The sequence below is a fragment of the Triticum urartu genome, chromosome 4A, assembly GCF_056163025.1.
Source record: "Triticum urartu cultivar PI428250 chromosome 4A, HENAU_Tu73, whole genome shotgun sequence".
In the NCBI taxonomy this organism is placed as follows: Eukaryota; Viridiplantae; Streptophyta; class Magnoliopsida; order Poales; family Poaceae; genus Triticum; species Triticum urartu.
This window is the reverse complement of record NC_141876.1, coordinates 366,200,050-366,214,090: the sequence shown is the minus strand read 5'-3', so window position 1 is coordinate 366,214,090 and position 14,041 is coordinate 366,200,050. Positions and strand designations below refer to the sequence as shown.

Here is a 14,041-nt window from a genome sequence, read left to right as displayed (position 1 = left end):
CAGCTGTTAAGTAGTCTTCATGGTCATTATAGCACTTTATTAGAGGCGTTACCAGTAACGCCCAATCTTAAATGTACCTTAAACCCTGCATTACTGAGGGCAGGAGGAGACCGGCGAACTCTATATAAGCCACCCCCCTCCTCAGTAGGAAGGGTTCGCACCCCTGTAATCCATACACGCATAATCCAGTCGACCGCCTCCGGGCTCCGAGACGTAGGGCTATTACTTCCTCCGAGAAGGGCCTGAACTCGTAAACCTCGCGTGTAACAACTTCCCAATAGCTAGGATCTAGCCTCTCCATACTCACCCCCCTACATCACTGTCAGAGTTAGAACCACGACAGCTGCCGTGTGCTCCTCCGTTCGGAGGGAGCGCTCAGTGTTTCCATTGACCGTAATTACTCCTCGAGGGCCTGGCATCTTGAGCTTAAGGTATGCATAGTGCGGTACCGCATTGAACTTGGCGAATGCGGTTCGCCCGAGCAGTGCGTGATAACCACTGCGGAACGGGACTATGTCGAAGATTAACTCCTCGCTTCGGAAATTATCCGGAGATCCGAAGACCACTTCAAGTGTGACTGAGCCTGTACAGTTGGCCTCTACACCTGGTATTACGCCTTTAAAGGTCGTTTTGGTGGGCTTAATCCTCGAGGGATCTATACCCATTTTCCGCACTGTATCCTGGTAAAGCAGGTTCAGGCTACTGCCGCCGTCCATAAGGACTCTAGTGAGATGAAATCCGTCAATAATTGGGTCTAGAACCAATGCGGCGAATCCGCCATGACGGATGCTAGTGGGATGGTCCCTTCGATCAAAGGTGATCGGGCAGGAGGACCATGGGTTGAACTTTGGGGCGACTGGCTCTATCGCATATACGTCCCTTAACGCGCGCCTCCGCTCCCTTTTGGGGACGTGGGTTGCGTATATCATGTTCACCGTCCGCACTTGTGGGGGAAAACCCTTCTGTCCACTGTTGTTCGGCGGCCGGGGCTCCTCGTCGTCATCGCTATGAAGCCCCTTGTCTTCATTTTCGGCGTTTAACTTGCCTGCCTGCTTGAACACCCAACAATCCCTGTTGGCACAAGTGGTCGAGTATTCGGTCCAAACTGGACGGGCCCCTAGGATTCCTTTTGAATGGCTTTTTCCGCTGACCGGATTTAGAGCCTCTGAATCCGGCATTAACTGCCGTATCCTCAGCATTGTCGCCGTTAATGCGGCGCTTCTGCTTGTTGCGGGCGACCTACCACTACTGTCCCTGGTGTCCGAATTACCAGGGTTCTTGGTCATATTGTTGCTACGAGCAAGCCAGCTGTCTTCTCCCGCGGAAAAGCGGGTCATGAGTGTCGTGAGTGCCGCCATAGATTTCGGCTTTTCCTGTCCAAGGTGTCGGGCCAGCCACTCGTCACGGATATTGTGCTTGAAGGCTGCTAGGGCCTCAGCGTCCGGACAGTCGACTATTTGATTTTTCTTTGTTAGGAACCATGTGCAGAATTGCCTGGCCGATTCCTCTGGCTGCTGAATTACGTGACTTAGGTCATCGGCGTCTGGGGTTCGCACATAAGTGCTCTGGAAATTGTCAAGGAATGCGGCTTCCAGGTCCTCCCAACAACTGATTGATCCTATTGGCAAGCTGTTAAGCCAATGACGAGCTGGTCCCTTAAGCTTGAGTGGGAGGTATTTGATGGCGTGGAAATCATCGCTGCGGGCCATGTGGATATGAAGGAGCTAATCCTCGATCCATACCGCAGGATCTGTTGTGCCATCATATGATTCGATGTTTACGGGTTTGAAACCCTCGGGGATTTGATGATCCATTATTTCGTCTGTGAAGCATAGTGGGTGTGCAGCGCCTCTGTACTGGGCTATATCATGACGTAGCTCCAATGAGCTTTGTCTACTGTGTTCGGCCCTGCCGAATTTGTGGCCGGCGTGACGGTTACCGTCTCGCACCGTGGGGTGCCCCGCAATCCGTAGATCGATCTTGTTTGCCTTGCCTTGTCCTCCAACATATCTCGTAAGTCCGGCGCATATTCCCGTGCCTTGGTACGGGGTGCGGCTTGAGTGGAGGGCCGAGAGGCCTCTCCGTCGCGGCCATGAGGTGGCTGGTCGGCCGCATCAAGTGCTTCCTCCTCTAATCGGGGTAGCAACCTGCGCTTTGGGTAGCTCTTGGAGGGGCGTTCGAGTTTATGCTCTTCGGCTGCAAGGACTTCAGTCCATCTGTCGGCTAGCAAATCTTGACCAGCTCTAAGCTGTTGCTGTTTTTTCTGGAGGCTTCTCGCCGTGGCCATAAGCCTGCGTTGAAAACGCTCTTGCTCGACGGGATCCTCTGGCACGACGAATTCGTCGTCGTCAAGGCTTGCCTCGTCTTCGGAGGGAGGCATATAATTATCGTCCTTGACCTCTCTGTCTGCCGCTCTCTCATGAGGGCTGGTTTCTCCATCCACCTGTGCTAATTCTTGCTGGAGGGGGTTTTCTTCGGCACTTTCCGGAGTATTATTATCTCTCGTGCTGGAATCACCGTATTTGTTTTGGCGGGATTTTGTGCGGCGCCGCTGACGCCGACGCTTAGGATGTTTCTTGGAGGGGTCATCCTCCGCTATTCCATCGCCATCTCCTTTTGGGGTGTCCACCATGTATATGTCATATGACGAGGTGGCTTTCCAGGGCCTGATAGGCGCTGGTTCTTCATCGTCTCCTTCATCGGCGTCCAGACCATCGATGTCTTCGGAGTCGAAGTCGAGCATGTCGGTTAAGTCGTCGACAGTGGCTACAAAGTTGGTGGTGGGTGGGCTTTGAATTTCTTCATTGTCCGAATCGCAACCTTGCTGACCGTAGTTCGGCCAGGGCTCTCCTGATAAAGAGAGGGACTTTAGTGTCTTCAGAATATCACCGAAAGGCGAGTGCTGAAAGATGTCCACGGACTCCATAATTGGTGCCCAATCGGATTCGATCGGCAGGGGCGCGGAGGGTTCGGAGTCCGGCTCCTTGGAGTCACGAGTCTCGCAGAGTGCGGGGCTGGAGTTCGGCTCGATCGCCATTGGGATCGCAGCCCCCGAGGCGGCGTCCAACCACCCATCCTCGACCGGCGCAGTTGGCTCCGAATTAAGGGTCGAAGCTGATGCGGGTGTGGCCTCCAGGGCACTGTTCGGCGGCAGAGCTAGATCATGCTCGTCGGGACAGTGCGGCGCGCTCGGCAGTGGCTCGAATCCGTCGAAGATCAAGTCCTCGCGGATGTCAGCCGTGTAGTTTAAACTTCCAAATCTGACCTGACAGCCAGGGGCGTAGCTTTCGATCTGCTCCAGACGGCCAAGTGAATTGGCCCGCAGTGCGAAGCCGCCGAAGACGAAGATCTGTCCGGGAAGGAAGGCCTCACCCTGGACTGCATCGCTATTGATGATCGTAGGGGCCATTGAGCCTGACGGCAACGACATAGAGGAACTCTCAATGAAAGCACCAATGTCGGTGTCAAAACCGGTGGATCTCGGGTAGGGGGTCCCGAACTGTGCGTCTAGGCCGGATGGTAACAGGAGGAAAGGGACACGAAGTTTTACCCAGGTTCAGGCCCTCTCGATGGAGGTAAAACCCTACGTCCTGCTTGATTAATATTGATGATATGGGTAGTACAAGAGTAGATCTACCACGAGATCGAAGAGGCTAAACCCTAGAAGCTAGCCTATGGTATGATTGTTGTTGTGTATGTCGTCCTACGAACTAAAACCCTCCGGTTTATATAGACACTGGAGAGGGTTAGGGTTACACAAAGTCGGTTACAATGGTAGGAGATCTACATATCCGTATCGCCAAGCTTGCCTTCCACGCCAAGGAAAGTCCCTTCCGGACACGGGACAGAGTCTTTAATCTTGTATCTTCATAGTCCAGGAGTCCGGCTGAAGGTATAGTCCGGTTATCCGAACACCCCCTAATCCAGGACTCCCTCAGGTAGTGCCAGCACATCGCTGCCGCGCAGCACCAACATGCCGCCGTAGGTCAGATATGCTAAGAGCATCTACAACCAGGCACCTCAAAACCGCCTCATATGCCTAGGCGGGCCGCCCGGTCATTGATTGGTCATGTTTTTTTGACCCAGATGGACACCTCAAATGCCTGAACTGACTGGCACCCCCCATATCCAGCCCAAATATGAGAAGGATATGGGGGCGACCAGGCATGCCCGTGCATGCCTGCCACGTCTGACTGGAGAAGCGGTCCCATGGGGAACCCTCGGAAACCCAGCGGTCCTACAGACGCTGCGTCCATCGCCGCGGTGTAAACGTCGCGTGGCGCCGCTCACGCTCGCCGCCCAAGATCAAAACTGGCTATTTAAGCCGACCGGTGTCCCACAACCTTAACGCATCCACCTCCACCCTCTTTGCGCCGCCAGTACGAGCCCATCCACTTCCTCCCTCTCTCACTCTAGCGCTCAGCCCACGGTCTGATGCTCCACCCACGCACTGGCACTCCGCCATTGTCCAGAGCAAGATCACCTACTACGCCATGCAGACGCCGGAGCGCCGTGCCGAGATCCAGCTGGAGATCCGGGCGAGTAAAGCCGCGCGCGCCACCGTCATCGCTACCCAGCTGCCTCCGGACTCAGCGGAGCCGGAGGAGGAGCAGCCAAGGGAAGAGGACAAGGAAGAGATGGCTCGGATGGAGGTGGCGGAGGTAGAGCAGCAGGCGCCGGAGCAGCAGCTGTCGGGCTTCAATATGGAGCAGGCGGAGATGGAGTTCACCGTCGCTCAGTCTGACGAGATGGTGGAGCAGCAGGCCATCCTGGAGTCTATCCAAGATGAGGCCTATGTGGAGGCCAGCCAGGCGTTCCTCCGGCGGGAGCAGGCAGAGTCTGACGCGCTCTTTGCCGAACTCGACATGGAGATATAGGCAGAGGAGGCCGGAGCGGATGCGCCGGAGCTACAGCTGCCACCCATGCTACCGGAACCAGGCACGAAGATCGTCGACATCTTCAATGATGAGTAGCTAGGTGATCGACGTAGTACGTAGGTTTCTTTTAGTTTGCATGTCTTTGTATGGATTTGAGAATTTAGTATGAGATGTCCGGCTGCAACTGTTGAAATTTGAGGCATGCCTGGTCAGTGCCCGCGGACGCGCCCGGGCGCGTTTGCCAAGATTTGCCAAGTCCAACTGTAGATGCTCTAAAGGGTGAAGGCTTGGGCTCCGGTGGGATCTTGGACGCCTCTCTAGCCACGGGTCGACGCCACCGGTGGCAACAAGGAGACACTACAAGAAATATGTCAACTAGTGACCTTATGTCAGTGACCCTAGACGAATTGGTCATAGATCTATGACCATTTGAAACCAATTGGTCAAAAACTGTTCAGGGGGCTCCAAACCCTAAACTATATCGACCATTTTGGTCAGAAAGGTCGTAATTTCCTTACACGAAATGGTCACAAAGCAGACATCACTTGTCTGCTGCCTTATTTCTAGCTGATCATGACCAAGATAGATGGTCATAACCTTGTAAAATATGTTGGATTGGTGTGACTAGGCGCCACCTCATCAGTTTTGCCTATGTGTCATGTCCATGTGTCAATTTTTACCCTAGGTTGTGAAGCAACCTATATTTCTTTCATTCCCAAAATTCCCAAAAAATCTCATAAATTCTTTCGGTCATATCTTCATCAATTATGTAAAAATCCTTTCTTGCCTAGTTTAAAAATAATTCAATAATATTCATTTTCCTATTCTGTTCACAACAACACTTTATGAAGGACGTGTTATTTATATATTCTTGACCGCCCTCGAAATTTTTGGGCACTTTTTCCTATCCAAATAATTGCCTCATGACAAAATTCAGCTCCATTTGCCCAGCAAATCTTCCTTGGCAAATTTCCAAAGTTTTTGTCCACCTAGAAGCATTGTGAAGGAAGTACCACCTAGAATCCTCCTTTTGAGCTGATAATTTGTGAAGAAATTCTTCTTAGCAGATGATCATCCTCAGCCAAAACTCACGCCCATTGGCCATGTGCATTTCTCGTACCGCAAATCAAACACTTGGCTGCTAATTCATCTTTGAGCATAGTTCGGTCTCCTCATGAGAATCTTATGTTGTAATTTTCTTCCTAGCACCTACCTGGGCAGCACCCAACCCACTAGACATTCCTAGGCCAGCCAGAACGCATGGCAACGCCACAGTCATTAGGTGACCATGCGGCGGGCATGCGAGCTTACGCGCTCTAGAGTTGGGGCCCTCGGCCATCGTCCAAACCTCGATATCTTGCCACCAAACCATATATTTCTGATTAAATAGATACTTATGTAACTAAAAATGATTTTTGAAAAAAATAACGAGCAAACTATAAGGCAGCTGCAGTTCAAATTTGACCCACTTCCTACTAAATCGGCAGGAATTTGTCTTTTTCACCAGAGGTGGATCAAAACTTTCGACACCCAACCATTTTTGTCAATTGTGCATTAAATATGTCCTGGTGTTTTAGAAAATTGATTTGGTCCAATTTTGCAACAAATATATGGTAGGTCCTTCACAAAAAATCTCATTTCAGGAACTCAAAAATTGGAAAATGAATTTTCCGTGCAAAGAAAATGAAAACTCCCTCAGGCAACATTGTTTGAAAGTCCAAGATGCACCCTTGTGCACAATATGAGATCATTTGAACAAACTATGCCATGAATGTGGCCATAAGATTGATCATTTGGCTTGAAAGCCATGAATCTTCATGTATGATAGCTCATTTCTGATAACACTTTTTTAAAAAAATTTGCCGTATTACAAGTTTATTATTTTTCCTATGAACTTGGTCACATATAATGACACAATGCGAAGGTTTCCCATTTTTTATTTTTTTGAAATTTTTATGCCTGTTTCAAAATGCGGTCAAAACAACGGGCTTGATCGTTCCTTGCTGGTGGTTGAATCCTGAAAAACTTTTGATGTTTATATGATTAAATAGATACTTATGTACCTAGAAATGATTTTTGGAAAACATAACGAGCAAACTATGAGGCAGTTGCAGTTCAAATTTGACCCGCTTCCTACTGAATCGGCGGGAATTTGTCTTTTTCACCAGAGGTGGATCAAAACTTTTGACACCTAACCATTTTGTTAATTGTGCATTAAATATATCCTAGTATTTTACAAAATTGATTTGGTCCATTTTTGCAACAAATATATGGTAGGTTCTTCACAAAAAACTCATTTCGGGCACTCGAAAAATGGAAAATGAATTTTCCGTGCAAAGAAAATTAAACGGCTAAGATTCATTGACCAAACCAAGAGCCAACGGCCAACAAGCGTACATCATACGGATTCTAGCTAGCGGCCAGCAAGCGTACATCATATGAATTGTTTGGAAGCAAGTATAAATCCAATATAACACGTGTAGACTAGAGGTTGAATGTTGATCGCCACATAAGGAAGGTCTATTCAGAATAAACACACATGCACACAGAAAATGTTAGCTGAGAAGGAAACTTAGAAAAAGGTTTTTGGAAGAGAGAAACATGCACACGTAACCATCCTACAAGCAAACAAAACTGCATACAAGGAAAATACATACTACGTACAAGGATATGCAATCTTTTTTTCATCGAACAAGGCTATGTACATGCACCAGCAATATCTGCCCCCACATGTTTGTATATCCAACTCGGGTACAAACATGTCACCACAGTTTAGACTACTAGATATCTCTTATTAATTAGGTGGATAAATAATACTACTTGATATATGTTTCTCACAGATGAATAAAGGAGGATACTTTTGCCAAAAATTTGCAAAACCATAAATAATAAACAAAGTACTCAATGTATATATACTTTTATATAAAATTTAGCTATAGGGCTTAAATAAAAAATTAACCCGTGCAGTTGAATATAGAATTAAAGTTAAAATAAACTAAAATCAGATTTCAGTTGTAGTAGAATATAAGTTGGTGTAGAACAGCAAGGACACAAAAAAGTACATACGAACAAGATTCGGTAAAACAAAGTTTAATACCATTTTAAATGAACATATGCCAATAGTTACTTGGTTTTAGATAGCCAAACAGCATAGACATTTAGAGTAAGAGGATAGTGCCCACATGTGGAAAAATGATCGAACATGGTCGTACATGATAACATGATATCTGGAAATACCCTGCAAAAAAAATCTACAAATGCAATTACAAGAAGGATAATGGCGATACAGATTGCAGAAGAGGACATGAAGTTTATTAATTAGGTGGAAGAGAACATATACTACTAGACATCTCTTATTAATTAGGTGTAAGAGGACATGAAGTTTAGGAATTTTATTATTGATTAAATGGTTTTGACATGTACGATATTAACCTTGGTGCCATTAACGATTTTCTGCTACACCCGAGTAACTTTAATATCAAAAAAATATATACCAAAAAGAATCCCATGGGAGTTCTCCAACTACAATCTTTTTATGTATTCAAAGATATACAAATGGTGGGATGGTAGATAAGTTAATATTTGTCTATGGGAAAATAGTGACTGATGAAGAGTAGTAAAAGAGAGAAATATTAATATTAGTATAGATACATGGCTTCGGATTGCAGGATGTCGATCTTTGTCAAGAGTGGGTGTATTTTAAAAAATAATACAGTTAAACGCAGAATTCCCAAGTCTTATATGTATACTAGAGGTAGATGTGTTTAGCTAATATCGTCTTTATATAATTTAAATGCCATGTCAATGCTACAATGCGACAACAAAAACAAATTCAATAATATTTGACCAAGTGGGGAAATACCGTTGGAGAGAAGAATACCAAATATAATTTTTAGGACTAAATGATAGAGAATGTTTTATCAAAAAATAATAATGCATGTCAAATATGTAATAAATCATTGTACTTTGCTTAAAAATACAATTACCTAAAAAATACAATTACGCGAGCCCAATGAGAGAATATCTTAGAAACTTTCCCACCATTCACTGTTTACATTCTTTTAAATTGGGAAGTAGACGAATAATGAATATGGGATATATGACAATTTAGAAAAAAAAATCTATAAAATCAAATATTTACTATCAAATATATAAATTTTACAGAAATATACCTTGTAGTGTTTAATAAGTTATCCAAACACATCTAAGCTACATTTCTTAATGTGAAAAACTTATGTAGTGGAAAGAAGATAGGCAATGAAAAATCACCAAAATATATTTAAAAACATTGAAGTCTAGCCGCGCAAATGCGCGGGTCACCGTGCTAGTTACAATTACATGTGCTCCATTCTCATTGGTGGAATGAGTTGTCACACGGATCGATGACATGACGCTCATCCATCCATCCATCTCTCCATACCACGTCCATCCATCCATCCATCTATCTACAGAAAAGAAGAAAAAGAAAAGAAAAAGGGAAACCCCACCCGCAGCGCAAACCCTAAATCAGATCCAATCGCCCCCCTCCTCCAATCGCACTCCTCCCTCGTCCCCATCTCCACGCCACCGCCACCGCCGGACCCGTCCTCGCCTCCCGCCACCGCCCTTCTTCCTCGTATTCTCTCGGGCACCGACGCCGCCCCTGCCTCTCAGGAATATAGAGAAAGGCCCCCGCCGCCGCCACGCTCCTCCGTCACCGAGGCCATGGAAGGGGCGGGAGGGCCCGTGGTCGCGGATCTACGCCAGGACATTGCGGCGGCGTGCGAGCGGCGGATCACGCAGGACCGTGCCCACACCATGGCCACCTATGCCTTCTCCGACGCCGTCCTCTCCGCTCGCTCGCTCGCTCGCCGAGCACAGCGTCACGCACCGAGGAACGCGCCTCCCCCGACGTCGTTCCTCTTCCGTTCAGGTAGTAATACAGAGCGACATCCATCACAACACTAGTTACATAGATTCAGGGGTAGTAGTACAGAATGATGGATGCATGCATCCATTACAGCACCAGTTACGTAGAGATATTTCTAGGGATTGTGCAACTTTAGCAAAGATCGTGTAGGCATCTTGAAGCCTTGGGGATATACTACTACTGGTACTAGTACTTGTAGTCGATGGATGGAACTGCACGTTCCTCTGCGTTGTCGATCCAATTTCCCGGCCGCGAGTGCTTCTTCTTGTATTTTTCTGCCAAGTCCTCTAGACGCACAGAAGCTACTTGTAGTCGATGGACAGTAGACTCTGTTGTGTTTAGTATTTAGTTGTGATTACTAGTTAGATTCAATGTTTCTCGCCATCAAATAGAACTATGAACCACTTTGATATCTTATCTTAAAATGTTTTATTTGTGCCTCTTGATTGATCACTAGTGTTTCCTGGTTAGCACTGATGTTCCAAACCTAGGTGTACTCATGTGCTTCTCATGGATATGTCTTTCAAGTGTACATCAAGAACCAAAAGACAAGGGCGTACTCCAAGCGTTTCCAAGTCCATTTCAAGAGAAGGCGTTGTATGTGTTAACACCTGCCTCTCCATGAATCTGCTACTTCTGTCATCTGACAGCGATTCTGATTGGCCGATTGTCCCTTCTCCCTTGTTTTCTCAGGGGGAAGACCGACTATAGGGCCAGGCTGAGACCAACCAGGACAAGAACAAGTACAATACCCCCAAGTACCGTTTTGTTGTGCGAATTGTATCCTTCAAAGATTCTTCATCATAGTTTGTGCACTTCTCAATCATCTATATATGTTGCTTATGTTTCTTATTATTACCATGGAGTCATGTTGTATCTCTTAACATTAGTACTTTAGACCAACAAGGATGTCACTGCCCAAATTGTTTACGCTACCATTGCTGGTGATGTCATGATGGCCGCTGCCTACTCCCATGAGTTGCCTTGCTATGGTCTTGAAGTTGGCCTCACCAACTATGCTCCAGGTTGATTTTAGCTACTGAATGAATGTGCAAATGCATGATGTGATCGTATGCATGCCTCTTTTCTAATTCTCAATGCATGATGTAGCCTACTGCAGCGGTCTGCTTTTGCGCCATAGAAGGTCGTTCCTCTGCTCCCTCCTCTACCTTCCCCCATCATGGGTATGTAGATCCCCTTGTAAATTTCCAAATATTAAGGAGGCTATAGGCATGGGGAATTTCATGGAGGGGAAATTGGTTTATAATTTCAGACACTACTACTTACTACCTTCAATCATACAGACAAGCTTGGTCATACTATTAGTTAGTTGTTGTGCTGGTAGGTTTAATTCAATTCCACCTATATTCAACCACAAATATCTGCCTGCTAGTACAACTACTGCAAGAATGGTGTCACGGAACTCATTTAATTCAGGTTCCAGGACAGCTGCTAGTTTGAACCATGTTACAGGAACTGTCAGTTTCATTTCATGGATGGTTACTTGCATAGCTATGCCACTTCCTGCACTACGACACTTAATCCTTATTAGCACACGACTCATGTATTTAAGTCTAGTACTTTTCATCATTGCACAATACTTCACATGTACTACTTGTATAATTGATAGCTCACGGCGTTCCCTGATTGCATGTTGCTTTCTCTGGCAGCAACAATGCAGGAGTAATGGCGACCCCTTTCTCCCTCTCAAAGGATGGCATCGAGATGCAGTTTGCAACTAACCATGTCAGTATGAATTGATTACCAGCTCAACTCCCATGTACTACTTGATGAGCTGGTGAACCAGCTACATACCCTGATATACAACGACTGATCGTTTCCAAATGAACTAGTACGTCATAATTTTCTAAAACACTAATACTCGATGATTACAAGCAGAAGTAGTCCTTGTTTTTTGCGTTACTCGCTTTTCTTGAAAGTTGCATACACGTTTTTTAATTCAGATGTGTGTATCACTGGATATGCACTCGTAGTACAACACAAATCAGTAAGGACTTGGTTAGGAGTATGTTATCCTTGTTATCCTTTTTTAATTCAGAGGTGTTTTCACTTTTTGGTGCTGAGAATAGTAGCAAGTAGCGTCACCTGAGATGGAATTCTTGCTTCAAGGGTGAATGCTTGTCATTTTCTGTAGAATGCTAACACGAGTGCTACTTGAATCCTTAGAGTTGGTTTTTATTTCAGTACATCTAGTATCAAATATGGTATTTGTCAGAACTAAGGAATTAGGAGCCAATTACCTTGCCCTTCTTGTTGTTTCTTAAGAGTCAGGTCACTTGTAGAATTGTTCTTTAGATAGGCTTGTGAAGGAGCCAATTACCTTGCCCTTCTTTCTGTTTCTTAAGAGTCAAGTCACTTACAGAATTGTTCTTTAGATAGGCTTGTGAAGGATAGGGAAGCACCTTACCTATCATTGAACCCATCTATACTCGCTTCAGCTGCAACTCTGTGTTTAATTCTGTGCCTGGGATTACTAATCGAGTCGTTCTGCTACATCCTGTGATGAACTAAAGAAGGTGATTTCTTTTTTTGCAGATAGCGTGCAAGAATTTCCCTCACTCTCGGCATTTATGTTCCGAATTGCCCTTCAGCACCACTGCTCACCCGAAGCATTATGGAATGGCAAGTCACAAGCATTGTCACCCCCTATACATGATTCTGTTTGTAATATGATTACAATAGCAGAGTTGACAACAGAGCGTTTGTAATGCGGCCTCTTTGATGTTCTCTTTGTCATATGTAGTGCTACTGTTATGTGTGTGATGCTCCAGCTCCATGCAAGCACTGGGGCAAAGGGCTCTGTCAAGCAGGTCTCCATGGTAAGTGTCTCGGTTCAGGTCCGTCACCCATCATCCTCTATCTATCCGTTCGAACTGGTGGTGCTGCAAGATGGGTTTGCTTGTGGATTCTTGTTTTGGTAGTAGTTTGCTTTGCTATGAGTAAAATGCTGGTACTTTGCTTGCCATGTTTGGTTCTTGTTTTGGTAGTAGTTTGGTTTGCTTATCTAGTAGTATCAGTCAATTGGCCAGCCTATAGCAGCTTGCTGTTGTACATGATGGTGTTAACTATGAGGATGCCAAGTGTGAGAAAATTAGACCAGCTATCCATTTCTTGCCTGAATGCATTCTTTAAATGAGATGATGTGCTAGAGGCATGCTACTATATTGCCTTGCTATAAACAAGATGGTGTTTACTGTATTGTCTTTCATGCACATTTGTTGTATTATCTTCTGACCTGCTGGTGTCATGTGTACTGTACACATAGAAGGTGGAAATTCAAGAACTATCTTCACTATTTCTCCTTCTATCTTTGTCTTGATATAACTCTGCAGTTTACTTGAATCCGCAGTTCCTTTCAAAAGTATATGCAAAGTGTGTGTGTGTATCCAGTGAGCAAATCTGTAGTAATTATTGAATATACTATTTTCTGCTCAGTTCTCTTTTGACATATAGTTTGTTCTCCTTGAATGTGCAGATAGTATGCTGTGCTGGTGATGTTTTTTCGTTGCTGGGATCATTTGAACCTGGATGTCATTTGTCATGTGATCTGAGCCATATGGCATATTGTAAACTTTTTATTGCTGTTTTTATGTATGATGTCATGAAGATGTACATTTGAAATGCTGCTTTGACAGCAAAATTGTATTCCTGTGTACATCCTGCTTTGACAGCAAAATTATGAAAATTTCTCAACAATATATATTGGTTAAATATCTATTTTCCAATTTTCTATGCTTAAATTTGTACCGCACCTAAAAAGGCTACAGCCTAACTGATGATGTTGTTGTGGAATTGTTTATTTTATTTAAAATAGTGAAAATAATAATAATTCTGCTAAAAGTTATAAAAAACAAAATGTAAAGGCCAGCAAAAAATGAAAAGGCCAACAAAAAAAGAAATTTACTAGAAAAAGTAAAGGGCTGTAAAATTGGGCTTGGCCCATTTAGTCCATAAAACAACAACAAATGGGCTGAATTAAAGGGCTCGGCCTATGTAAAACACTGAATTGGACCGGGCTGAATCTTATTAACGACATTATCAATTGGTCGCAATTTTGCCATGTCAGATTGCCACGTCGGATTCGACGTGGCCTGGGCAGAGAGCTAGCGACCAAAACAAAAGGTCATAGAATCAATGACCTTTTGTTTTGGTCGTGCAATTCCACGACCTTCTCATAGAGAAGGTTGTTAATTTCAGTTTACGAACGACAGCTTTTGACCTTCTGTTTTTGTCG

At 45.1% G+C, this 14,041-nt stretch overlaps 1 protein-coding gene across 12 annotated transcripts; it reads left to right on the top strand.

Annotated features, from left to right (window-relative positions):
* The first annotated feature begins 9,196 nt into the window (after positions 1 to 9,196).
* On the top strand, positions 9,197 to 13,505 carry LOC125551578 (uncharacterized). Of its 12 annotated transcripts, none has more exons than XR_015601157.1 (9): positions 9,197 to 9,789; positions 10,315 to 10,383; positions 10,480 to 10,566; positions 10,685 to 10,811; positions 10,897 to 10,970; positions 11,457 to 11,532; positions 12,343 to 12,429; positions 12,551 to 12,626; positions 13,283 to 13,505. XR_015601157.1 is itself a non-coding variant. In XM_048714832.2 (9 exons), exons 4-9 carry the CDS (start codon positions 10,739 to 10,741, stop codon positions 13,300 to 13,302), a joined length of 384 nt encoding a protein of 127 aa, XP_048570789.2. In that variant the 5' UTR covers positions 9,197 to 9,789; positions 10,315 to 10,383; positions 10,480 to 10,566; positions 10,685 to 10,738; the 3' UTR covers positions 13,303 to 13,505. The 12 variants fall into 12 exon arrangements, 1 of the variants encoding a protein (XP_048570789.2); XR_015601155.1 differs by having other exon boundaries at positions 11,457 to 11,638; XM_048714832.2 differs by having other exon boundaries at positions 10,897 to 10,930; positions 12,551 to 12,644.
* Positions 13,506 to 14,041: the final 536 nt, after the last annotated feature.